Genomic DNA, 13,651 nt, shown 5'->3' with positions numbered 1-13,651 from the left:
CATAGCGTGCTCAAGTTATTCCCCCAGCGCAGTGGCCTTTCGGTGCGAGACAAGTGTGTGTGTGTGTGTGTGTGTGTGTGTGTGTGTGTGTGTGTGTGTGTGTTCTCTCGCTGTACGCAAGAAATATGTTTTCAATAAGGTGGACCTAGGTAGCACCTTAATAACTGCCTTTCCCCGTCGAACTTAATAAACAATTTTTACCTCGTGTCAGCTAATTATCCCTAATCACTTCATAAATGAATTCCTCAAAACAAACATTTTGCAGATAGACTTTTCCAGAACCCGTGCATTGCTCCTGGCAGGCGGTGACTGAGTTACCTTCCCGCTTTGGTGATGATCATTTCCGTGCCGATATCGTGGAAGCGCTTCCAGAGGTCAGCGCACTGCAATTCCATCTGGATTTCCTCCATGGACGCAGAGGGCGAAGGGTCGCACACGGCGGGGGCCAAGTCCGCGGGGGAGTCGAATGAGCAGGACGTCCGCTCCGCCAGTCCCTCGCCGTCTGAGCCGGGACTGGCCTCTGAATCTGCGAAAGGTTGCAAATAAATATAGTAAGAAAAGTGATGGACGAGAGGGAGAGACCGATTCACCTCAGGACAGTTGGCCTTTTTTAATTATTTCTTTCCCGTTTTTGTCTTTGGAACCAACATCATCTGCAGCCAGGAAAGGTAAGCATGACGACGTGGATTATTTCAGGCTGTCATAAATGCGACAACTCACTTCTTATTTTTATGTTAAAAAAAAACATAATTTACTAGCAACGCAGTGATTCATGGACTGCAGATATGGTCAATATCTGAACATTTGGAACAAACGTCAGACACAATAAATCAGAGGATGAATTAAACTGTTAGGCCCAAATTCTTCGCGTATGACGGGGTCCAAAATAAGAAGAAAAAAAAAGTTAAAAAAAAGATATTACATTTGTGTGACGCTATTACGCAATATAAAACTGTGGTTGATATAGGTAACTTATTGTCAAACAAGGGCATATGCAAATATCATTTAGATTGCATTAAAAAGAACAACGCAGATACTGACACGAAATACTGTTCTGCTTCTTAATATGGAGAGCTTTCATCGCTCTAATTAGATCAAAAAGTGTATTATTGTCTGGATTCTTAGCAAATAAAAAAACAGGGCCTGCTGACACACATGAATTGGAACATGTGTTTTAACATTAGGACACTGCAGGACACTTTGACAATTCATACACTTGAATAAAATAATGTTTCTGTAATTATTGTAAGATCTTATTATAAAGAACATTTGGACACATTTTTTTTTTTACTATTTGCATTTCAGGCACAGTGACTGAGAATAGATGCCTAGACACCATCATTAAAATACAACAATAAATATTTGTTGATTATTATTATTATAGATATAAGAGTAGTTATGAAACACTTTTCTTTCATGTATTTCTTATGGATTTTTTTTTTTTACAAAATAACCCTACATATTTAAATTACGTTCTTGAAGAAAAAAAACAAGGTCGTAACCTGGTGTAGATGTGATGAAAATAGAACTCATGCTCCCACCAAAAATAAAACACTGCACTAGTGAACCAACCCTTTAGACTCCCAAATGCACTCAGGAGAGTCTTTCTGCACACACACAAACACATACACACACACGCACACACACACACACATACGCACACACACACAGCTAAGCCCACCAAATCAGAGGGGATCCTATGCAGTCCAGGGGAAACCGTCCAGGGAGCCGAGGCTAAACAAGACCAGGGATTTTTAGAAGTGTAGCATGACTGGATTAGGATGCAGTCACAAATAAGGAACAAGATAGAAAATTAAATTATATACCTCAGTTTTATGTGAATTGGTTTATTTTTTGATTGTGTGAACATTTCTTTTGTCAGTGTGCCATGTAGAGCGGGTACTGACAGTCATCACTTATTTTTTTTTTCTCTTTTGGCAGGACCGATCCTGAAATTGAGGCAGTGGGGAGGGGGGGGGGGGGGGGGGGGGGGGGTTGAGTGACTGTGCGGCTGGACACAGGCCCAGCCTAAACCACCAACTCCTCAACACCCAGAACGCACCAGGGCACAGAGGTATCTGAGGACGTGAGATGACTGCACCCACCCCCCACCCCCTACACACACACACACACACACACACACACACACACACACACACACATATTGACTATTTGGACTCACATATGCAGATAACAGACAACCACACGCATACACTCAAACAGAGGGACTTACACACACACACATACTCACACTCACACACACACACTAGTCATCAACCACAGAAATGGTCTCAGTGGAGGGCAGAAGAGACCTTTCAGCATCCTCTTGAGAGATCCTTTCAACATGATTATACTCCGACCCTTTACCCACACACACACACACACACACACACACACACACACACACACACACACACACACACATGCACCGATAGACCCAGCAGCAGAAGACTGGTTGTTGATTACCGATCACAGCAGATCTCTCAGCCCTTTCCACAGCCATCAGGCCCTTTCGTTTTCAGTGGCCCTGTCATCGAGCTCGCCTCGAACCCCTAAACCTCACACACACACACACACACACACACATATACTCAGTCACACACAAACACACACACACAGAGCAACCCTGGCGCCACCTCGGCAGAAGGCCCTCGACAAACCCCCCAGCAGCTTGGTGCGCTCCCCGGTGTAAGCATTGCCAAACCAGAGCGAGAAGGCGAAGAGCTCCCCGGTGTGAGCATTGCTAAACCAGAGAGAGAAGGAGAAGAGGAGGGCTTGGACAGCCAAACGCAGGGGAGTCCAAGAACTGGGGAAAAGTGTGAACGGTCTGACACGCACGTCTGCAATACATTACACCACTGCCGGCCTGATGTTGGGGCGAAAGAATACTGAAAGAGAGAGAGAGGGAGGGAGAGAGAGAGAGAGAGAGTGGGAGGGAGAGAGAGAGGGAGGGAAAGGGCAGCAAGTGCAAAAAGGGAAGGAGAGAATGAGGGGCAAGGAAGAGGAGAGAAACTAATAAAGCAAGTGAGAAAAGAAGAAAGAGACAGAGGGAGACAGGGGGAAGGCCTGAGGGCCAATGGCGAGCCATGCAGGCTGAGGAGAGAAAAGTCTGAGAGGCCCAGCGATCCGAAGATAAGCATAAGCACATGAGTGACAACGACGCAAGGGACATGTCATAGGCGAGGACACGGCTTACTCTAACACCCAAACACAACAGTCATCACTTCAAACTAGCTCTTTACAAACACTTCTAGTGACAGGTTAGTCGATTCAGAGAGAGGGAGAAAGAGAGAGAGAGAAAGAGAGAACAAATGTCCACAGAAGCTGTGTGTGAGACTACTAGCAAAACTACAGAGGAACAACACTTAAAGGCTTCCTGGAAGTGTACGTGTGTGTGTAGGCATGTGTGTGTGTCTGTGTGCATGCATGTGCGTGTGTGTGTTTGCGTTTGCGTGTTTGTGTGTGTGTATGCGTGTGTGGGTCTGTGTGGGTCTGTGTGTGGGTGGGTGAGTGTGTATGTGTGTATGTGTGTCTGTGTGTATGTGTGTGAGTGTGTTTGTGAGTATGTGTGTGTCTGTGTGTCTGTGTGTATGTGTGTGAGTGTGTTTGTGAGTATGTGTGTATCTGTGTGATGCATGTACGTGTGTGTGTGTGTGTGTGTTTGCGTGTTTGTGTGTTTGTGTGTGTGTGTGTGTGTGTCTGCGTGTTTGTGTGTGTGTATGCGTGTGTTGGTCTGTGTGGCTCTGTGTGGCTCTGTGTGTGAGTGTGTCTGTGTGTATGTGTGTATGTGTGAGAATCAGAGAGCAAGATATTATCCCTTAGCAAGCACTCCAAGGCACAGTAGTGAGGGCTTGGCTGATTGGACCAGCTCTCATCGGATACTCAAAATTGCTTATTATTGGTTTTGTGGTTGCCAGATCTCACTGGTGCTTCGCCATCACAGGGATTAAAAGTTGCTTAGCGCCTACATTTAAGTTCAGGATCTGGTCAGTTTATATGTGTGTGAGTGTGAGTGTGTGTGTGTGTGTGTGTGCAGATTTTTGAGTGTGTGTGTGTGTGTGTGTGTGTGTGAGAGAGAGAGAGAGAGAGAGTGTGTGTTTTTTGGAGGGAGCAGGGGGGTTCATTTGTCCCTATACGAACATTGCAACACTTCCCAAACACATCATTCGCGAACTTCCGAATGGAGTAGATTTATGAAGAGAATATGCATTTGATGCCCTTGTAATACACTGCTTTTTTCCTCCTACTTCATGTAGCGTGGGTAAGTAGCGATCCACCAAGCATGAAATTGCAAAGTAACCCAATCCACACGGAACAGAGCCACCTGTTTCCGCTGGGCTTTGCTCGAGCTTGTGTATGAGGGAGGCAATAAAAATAAAGATTAAAAAACCCTTTTTTCGAGCACACACATCTGTCGTCTTTCATTTTGACTTCATGGTTGAGGGATATATTTTTAAACCGGTTTACCAGTCCCTAGAAAAACAACAGTGAGATATTTGCACAGAGCAAGACACGCCTGAGACAAAGAAAAGTGTTTGCTCACGTAGGCATCGTTCAAAGGTTAAAGGGTATAAACGCGTGCATTGGTAGGCCTAATTGTATTTTGAAAATGGTTTGGGTTTCATATTCAGTACATGCGTTACATTTGTGGCGAAAGAAATGTTCATAATAAACTGCTAGATGGTTGGCTCAATTTTTTCCACAGTGAAACATAATATGTTATAAAATTCATCCACGTATGCGTTTTAACAAATATGTGACATTTAAGCCTGCCTTACATGTATTTGTAATTTTCCTAAAGATTGTAAAAATGCACCGTCAGATGCATAATATTGACACAGAAGTGTGAATTTATGGACTGATGACAGAGCTGTCCTATTTAAAATACCAAATGGAATATTTTCCCTCACTGTGACTGGGGGCTTAAACATTTTGAATGTGTTTATATAAGCTTGTTTCAAACACATGCTGTAATTAAAAGATAATACAATTGCTCGAATTGCTTTTATTATTCACTTGAATGTGATGTTCAGGTTTATGCATTTAATGGATTTCTAGCAAGTCGCCTACTATTCAAAAGCATTATTGTTTATCTTCCCTGCTAGTTCAGACAAAGGAGATAAAATATCAGGACCTTCTGAGTTTTTTATACGTTTATATATATAAAGTGCACCCTCCCCCCCTAAAAAAATGTATTTACGTTACCTTATGTCGAGGCATGTAGTAGCCTACAGTCATTGTCGAGAGGATTCATGGCAACGCATTCTACTATAATGGCGGTTCTCCCGTCACCTTTGATTAAATCCTGCCATGAAAATGTGTTTCAAGACTAATGTTTTGTCGGTTTGAAGTCGAGAAAAAGGCAAACCCATCACGTTAAATCCCAACCAAAAAAGACTCCTAATCACAACAACTGACCACGAAGTCGAGCTGTTTTCAATGATCGCGGATAATCGAGTGCATTCAAGGCACAGCTGAAAGATGCAGACTCAAACACTTCTCGCCACTGCCAAGAACACAAAACCCAATGCACTGGACCACGGGGGTGTCTTTTCAATCGATCAACTCATGCACCCAAAGACACACATAGCCTCAATATCCATGTAGCAGAGCAAGCACGTACACAATCCTTAAGTAACTAAACTTATGGACAGATTTAGTTTGCCGGTCTTCATCTGTGAGACATTTCAGACAGGGAACACTTGTTCTGGGCATCACAGAGTAGACAGCACATAGCGCACTGCAGACCTTTCGCTTGGGGTCAGGTCACTGAACCTGTCGCGTTAATTCAGCTTCTTAAAATGATCGGTTGTATTTCAATTGTTGGTGGAATTTTAAGGTTATAAATAAGGGGAGACTTCTTTAGGGCTAAGGACACGTATGAATTATATTTCATATTTGCTGTTATTCATTTTGACCTCTGAACACATTTTATTCATTGTTTTGTTAATTTAGGAATATAACAGTTTGCCCCAAAATTTGGCATGACATGATAATGATAAAAAAAGTTAGAATTGAACTGCGAAAATATTCTTGACTTGAGTTACTTGGATAGATGCTCGCAGTTTTTCTATAGTCAGAAAATAATATATATTCTCGAAGTTCAGAGGGTAAGCTTGTAAAAACTGAGACTTGGGAACCCTTCGGTGAATGGAAAAGACTTGGTCAATTAAGTCATCTACGGCTGTTAAAAACATCAAGCTTTCTTCGATGGGTTAATTAGTCTTCCAGTCGGCACGTGGAAATTATTTGCTGTAAAATGCCAAAAATATGGCATCTTATTTGTTTAAACAAACATAAGAAAAAAATGCTTTATTGTTATGTATCATTTGTCCTGAGGTCACTGCTATACGGTTCTTCGGTTATTGGCTATCAATTAGCAACGGACCATTTCAAATAATAAGCGAGCGGGGCCTACACAGGAAGCATCTCTCGAATGCACTCAGATTAATTGAGGATACAATTAAATAACTTAGGGATTCCCGAGCAGTCGCAAGTCTTAAATGTTACTTGTATAATGTAAATTGAATTATTAGCCTACTAGTCATGGCCGCCGCTACATACACGCAGGTCACGCCACGCCCGGTGCTTAGGACATCAAGTGCACCAAGGGGCACAAAAATAGAAACATACAAATAGATTAAATAGATAATTTCCCTCTACTTAATCATGAAACCAATGTAGGTTATACACTCTACGTTTAAACAAAATAATAACATGAAGGATTGTGGTGCCCCCTCCTATCTCCGCGTGGTTTGATTTGATTGCGCAGGACAAGCCCTCATGGCGGCGGTATGAAGGAACAGTGTAGCCTACGAAAGATACGGTGACAGGCACCCAGAGCCAGGAGGAGAAGAGAAAAATATTAAAAGAAATGTGAGATGACGCTTTTACATCTCGTATGTTTGACCCTGTTAGTCATACCAGGCAAGAAACGTCAACATTTAACTAGCTAATGTTAAAAAGCTAAATATCGTATAGACTGGATTTTATGTTACAAGTCTATGTGGCAAAAAGTTAACACTAGCCAGTATTTAGGCTAAGTTCCCGAGTGTGTGGTTTATTCTAAGACTGATTGACAAATACCGCCCGTTGAAAGTCTAGCCTACATATTAGTCTCTCCTGTTTTAAATGTAACTTAAGTATCTTATCTGATCTGACCTCCAGGTATGTCATGGCTTGTAGCACTCCTAAACTCAAAGGATGAGCAAAATATTTGCTTTCAACTGAAGAGAATTCCTATAGCCTGTAAGGTACAGACATTGTATTTGCTTTGGTGCATTCATATTTGTGTGGCTTGTTTTATGTTGTTTATATTATATTTGAGATTCACATTTATAACTATTATTATATTTGTCTCGGGGGGAGAGGGGGGGGGGGGCACAAAGCACCCTAATGGCCAGCAGAAGCCTGTTAATGTTAATACGGATTGCTATTAGACGTACAATAAGGGGGGACATGGAAAAAAGCTATTTTACTAACGCTTACATTTCGCAGTGAAGAACAGCTTTGATAAACATCTCCAAATGGCTAAGCATACTGCTGGTATATTGCGCTCAAGACATCAACATTATGTGTGTGTAAAGGCAATCATGACGCTGGAGTCGCAAACAGTTGGCAAAGAGAGGCCTATATGAATAACAGGCCAAAATTCAGGATTAACTGATTTCAAACGAATGATAATCTTAATCCACGAAACTGAATCCCATAAGATGTAGGCCCTAACTGAAATGTTGAAAAACGTTCGTTTAAATTTAGTGTGTATACTCATTAAAAAGTATCTTACCGTTTGCAAGGCCCGCGAGTAACTCCCTTTGCAACACAAACAGGGCTCGACATTAAAGGTCAGCAAATATAAGTAATGAATTTGACTCCAAAAATGAACAGCAGCCAATCGCAGGATTTTTTAAAAAAAATGTTTTGTCGGGTACGCGTCTCTTCCTATGGCTGACCTGATCTCAAAAGGCCCTGGGGCGCAACTAACGGAAGGATGAGCAACGCAACAACGCTAAAAGTGTAGTGAGGGGACACACCACAAGCGCGCCTGTGCCGACGGTCACACAAACACATGGTATGACTAACACCCCCCCCCCCCCCCCCCTCCCACATACACACACACACACTGACTGTCACACATACATACACACATACACACACACTGTCAAATCAAATCTGACACCACCACTAGACTTGTTGAATTGCGAAAGACTTGCGTACACATCCTCACCTGTTTGCAGGAGTTTACACGTTGTAACAATGTTACTCGTGGTAACAATGTATGGCGTCAAATCTTTTCTGCGCTTTTTTACATCACCCTCATTAACCAAAGAAAAGACCATTGCATGAATTATTATAATAATTTTACTATAATCATGTTATATGCGTTTCAGCGCACATAGCCTTTCAGCAATGAATTAAGCACCTGAAAATGCCTAATAGATAAAACCTCGGCCTTGAAGAACCACGTCAGGCTTTCCAAATCGTGGACAGGAGGATCAGGAGTAAGCTGATATTGTGTTATATAATTAGACATACCAAATTAAAACGTTATTTTGAATAATGTTGTAGCCTATTCAATCATTAAGTAAAATATAAACTGATTGCACAAAAAATAAAGTTTCCGCTTTTCGTTTATGTGCTCATGGAATTCCCAAATATTGCTATTATAGTTTAATTAATAGTGCTATTATAGTTGGTCACAAATACATATTTTAAAAAGTGTAATGTTGTCTACTCATGGACATTTTGAGGCCAGGTTTGTTTGTGTCCTGTTCTGTTTTCGATAAGTAAGAACATTGCACAGTCACATTATTATACGCAAAGGTCATATTAAAATCGAGACTAAGCCTGTTTATGGACTGTTGGCCATCTTATCCAGCTTCACTACAACAATTTGATCGAACAATCATCTAACGGATGATGGTGAAAACAGCTGAGCTTGCTCAACCAGTTACCCGTGCCAGCCTTTTAATCCGTGCCACTTGTAAGACCAGTATTCATGTGTTCAACACCAGAAAAAGAAGCCAACTGTCGTTACGCAACTAACCCGGGTCGATATCCAGACAATGAGCAGGATCGTCACCGTCTCCTAATTGACCGTTCGTGGCGAGGCTCTCCATGGAGAGCTCGAGCTCCTTCTCCTCCCAGCCCCGGAGCTTCCGCTTCTTGTTCGTCCCGATCAGGGCTTCCACCGAGAAGGCGTGCGCTCTCGAGCTTAGCGCGGCAGCAGATCGCCTCCTGTCACTCATCTCTCCTGCGACAAATCCAGCAGAGGGGACGACGAAAAAAACTCCTTCCGCGCAAACAGGCACCAAGCAAACACAACAGGCAGAATGTTTACAGCGGGCTTGGAAGAAGAAGAAGAATAAGAAGAAGAAAAAAACTTTCCGATGACAAAAGTATTCCCCCAACCTATGACTACCTAAAGAGTTTAAGACTTCTACAGAGATGAGATGCCATGTCCCATAGCCCAGTAAATGGCGCGGCAGTGGAAATATGGTTCGAAGAGATATTTTGATAATAGCTGGCTGTTTTCGTGTCTCCGTCCTGCCTCTTTCTTTCTTTCTCTCGCTCTCTGTCCCTCTCTCTCTGCTCTCTGATTGATACTCGCTTCTGGAGAACTTTTTTCGAAGCCGTAAGGGCAGCCCTCTCGCGCCCTGTCAAATCCCGTGTGTCCAATGAGAAACGCGGAAAGAGAGAAAACCAAAATATGTTGTCCAATGACAGGAGGGAAATAACAGCCCGTGGAGCTGGAACTTTTTGGCTGGACCCTCTGACCAGCCGTGCTCCAGTAAATTAACCTCGTTGGGGCTTCATGAAGAAAAATATATGGTTGAATGTTTTTGGGAAAAGGCAATATCATAAGAATGTCTTCAAGAGTTTGCGGTTCACATTTATCTACACAGGGAGAAACACGGTTCTTATTATACTTAAAAGAGCTCCGCGACATGAATGACCCTCGTTCCTTTCAAACTGTATTTATTGACTCATTCGCCTGCAGTTCTTAGACTGGGTACGCTGGCGTTACACTGATGTGGATTTACTCTTTCTCTAGTAGACTGATTTAAATGCTTTGTCATCCCTTATGGGCCTAGAGTGCCAGCACCCACCTAAATCTATCCAGTAGGCTATATGTCAACTTAATCATACTCATACTGAGTACACATACTCATTTAGAGCCTCTATTGTCACTAGGTTGAGAGAGAGAGAGAAAGTTAAAGCGTTTGAGCGCTTTTAGCTTAAGTTTTAAAGGTTTATTAGTCTACCATATTGTGTTTCCAAACAATAAGTCTAACTGTAGCTTAATTGTAATCTACAAGTCTTAAGTGTGTAAAATCAGACACATCTACAACCAGCAGGGTACTTCTGAAATGTAATTTCTCTCATACATTAGCGACTGAGCTTGACTTTAGCGTTTTGGCGCAGGGGCAAATCCGACGGGGCTTAAGTCCGGTGGCAGGTGACTCAGCCTGCAAAATGGGGTACTCAACATGCTGTGCTACTGCTTAAGATATTCAAGGCTGTTCACGGCTGTTGATTCTTGCTCTGAAGTATATAACAGAAAACACAATTCGTTCATAAGTCAGCACAAGGTCTTGCCTATGCTGACTGCCTCGTGTACACAATGCACGCCATGTTTGGGTGGCCCGACGGAAATTGGTAAAAGTAACCTTAAAACAATAAATGTTTTTGTATTTGTATTTAAAAGTAGAGGAAGCTGAGGTGTTTCTCACTCTGTTTATCACAATAACACCAGGCGCAATGCCGTGCTTCGCACTTCAAACGAGCATCCAATTTTTTCATGAAATCCATATAAATTATACACCAAATGCATCTCCGAGTGAGGGCTGCAAATTATATTTTCAGATGGCGCAAAGGAACACTATTTCGATTTGAAAATTGTGGCATTCAAACGCAATAAAAAGCATTCTGATGTATTTTTTAACACCTTTATAACACGCAGATGCGCAATAATTCTTGACTGAACTTGCTATGGGTCTATATCGAAAAGGAGTGGAAAAACAGCCGCCTCTTGTCATCTGCTATTTTCTATAATCTGTGTGACCAATTGTTCAGTCAACTGATGATTAATATAAATCAACGCTTTTCAAACGATTCACCTCTCTTGCGCAAGTTAAATTAAAGATCTGAGAAGGTTTTGAAAGGTTTAGTAGTGAATATGTAGTCAGTAATGAGTTAAGATCCAAATGATAATTTCTTTCACGAATATCATTGTATTATCTGAAGCGCAATTCACCTCGCAAGTGGAATATGTGGACGCACATTTGATATAGACTGTTCATTAAAGTGCTTATGACTTTTTAAATGCAAAGTAGCGTCTGCGTTTAATCACTCGTACGTGTTTCAGCCTAGACTAAGTGGAGTTTTACTTGCGTGGGGCATTGCACAACTGTACTATGGCCATATTTTAACCTGTCTGGCCTAATTAATTGACCCGAATAAATGGATATTTAAATTATTTAATTTACTGCACCTAGAGTCGTTGTGGTCATTACTGATTGAAGTTTGTTTTTCAGCATTTTCAATCAATCCAAATTACCATTGACTACACTCGTTTTTTAAATTGCATGTTGAAGCCTTTTTGAATTAAGATATTGACGAATATCTCTAAAACGCTAGAATGATTTTTAATGATGAGAAGAAGAACTTTATAAACTTGTCATACGCAGATGAAAATAGTCGTGACCGATAAGCAAGGCTGCACACACTCAGACCCTAGCTCGGGGTACAGGTACTTCGAAGATTGTGTGTAATACTTTTTCTATCGAGTAAAAACACATTTTCAGTAAAAAATAGACTAATATTATCTGGTCGGTGCTTGACTAAACCCAGCGGCACAAAGTCTTGAAGGACAATGATCTCTGTCTTTGACGCTGAAATAAATTATTTTGAAGCAGGCCGTGGTGCAGCCTGTTAGAAAAACAGTATGACAAAACAATTTTACAAATTAAAGGGTGTAACCATTACATTTCACCGATGTTCAGTGGTGTATGCGGCTGAAGCCTATTATTAGTCTATAAAGTTAATGCATCCTATCAAATTGATGGGTGGTCAAAATCTCCAAGATTGCTCCAAATCCCACCTCAACGAAACCAACTGAGCTTTTTACTGAGTGTAAATGAATAAATCATTATTGAAATAACTTAAGCCATGTGCTGTTTACCATTCTCGTTTTCAAGCCCTCAATGCGCCGCCTTAGCTTATAGAAAAGAGGAAAACTGCTATTTATAGAGTGCCCCCTGTCGCGTAAGCGCGAGCCTCCATCTGTTCCTTAGTCCTTTTCTAACAAAAAATAGAATCTGGTTCGGACCTATATATCGCTAGAATTTATCAAACTGTTATGTTTCAGCCTAGTCCATTGTGAATCTTTAACTCACGCAATTCATAGTAGACCAAGCCCATCTTTTCTAATGTCCTAGTTTTACACCAGAATACATCTGGAATTGAGGCAAACACTTGAAAATGATGTAGTCAAGCAGAACTCATCTGCCGTTAGCATGACGCGGGGAATTGTAAAGTGTTGCTTAAGCTTGTAGAAAAAAACAAGGGGCATTCCATTACGTGTCTGACCTCGGGCCTGAGTAAAACAGTGCAGGGTTCAGGCAAACAAATAAACATAGCAATGGAATGGTCTTATTCTATGACAAACCCATTTCATCCAGACACGCAATGAGACAAGCTGTGCGCTTCGCCTGCGCGTTTGGACAAAAGTAGAGTTAAATGAATAATAGGAGTCATCTATATGACTGCTGTTGGTCAGGGTTCCATATCGAAACAGTTGGAATAAAAATGGCGAAAGATCTAAGGAAACCCAGGCTACGTGTAGGACTGTATATTTTCCTAATTGACTTCATTACACGAAACGCAGAAATCATGATATCTAGGCCATGAGGAGAACGCAATGGTATCATCTGTCTATGCGAGCATTGAGGAGAGGACTCGCCATTGCCCCAATCCGAACGAACGCGCACCACTGTGCAACAGCTCTAACGGTAACCATTAAAACCGGGAGTTTTTAGAGCTATTAAAAGGCACAATTTCTTCACTCCCTTTTACATACTGGGGAGAATAAACGATGGATCCCAGTCACTAGGGGTAAGCTATAAGCCCTCCTCGAACCTGGAGAAACATAGTCCAATTAAAATAACCTCAAGGGATAGGCTACGGCATACATACAGTATAGGTTCTGGTCATCTACGGATACATAAAATGTCTTGAGGAGAAACGTCAACAAATTAACATTTTACCAGATTGTTCAGTAATTGCCGTTTAAGATTTACTATCGGTGCACTAATCCCTATGAGTTTTCCTGGAAGTTCAAAAGTATACAAATATTTCATTTTCTTCATTATAGGGGCATACATAAGCGCACGACTGCATGGAAAATGTTTCAGACACTCCGTGCCTGGTTGGAAACAAAATGGAAAAATAATATCCGCAAAACTGTACAAATATTTATTTAAAACAATCATTATACTTATAATATATGGTGCATTTCTATAGGATCATTTCACCTTCGACTACTAGACGGGTTAGTCATGAGTATAAATAACGAAGTAAATGTTTTGTTGATTTTTCTGAGCTTCTGAACCCAATTAAATACAATTTTACCACGCACACAGGTATGATT

At 41.5% G+C, this 13,651-nt stretch overlaps 1 protein-coding gene across 3 annotated transcripts in view; it reads right to left on the bottom strand.

Annotated features, from left to right (window-relative positions):
• tbx15 (T-box transcription factor 15) overlaps nucleotides 1-9,577 on the bottom strand; it is a 33,694-nt gene extending 24,117 nt beyond the window's left edge. For 2 of the 3 annotated variants that reach the window (XM_080839994.1, XM_080839995.1), the window contains exons 1-2: nucleotides 9,047-9,577; nucleotides 319-526 (exon numbers count right to left, since the gene is read on the bottom strand). In XM_080839994.1, coding sequence (XP_080696120.1) covers nucleotides 319-526; nucleotides 9,047-9,248 — 410 coding nt within the window. In that variant the 5' untranslated portion in view covers nucleotides 9,249-9,577. Of the gene's footprint in view, nucleotides 1-318; nucleotides 527-7,786; nucleotides 7,808-9,046 lie in introns of those variants that run through there. The other variant, XM_080839996.1, reaches the window with a different exon arrangement.
• Between the last annotated feature and the right edge of the window lie 4,074 nt (nucleotides 9,578-13,651).

Source organism: Sprattus sprattus, assembly GCF_963457725.1.
Source record: "Sprattus sprattus genome assembly, chromosome: 5".
NCBI lineage: Eukaryota > Metazoa > Chordata > Actinopteri > Clupeiformes > Clupeidae > Sprattus > Sprattus sprattus.
This window is presented reverse-complemented; position numbering and strand designations above follow the sequence as displayed.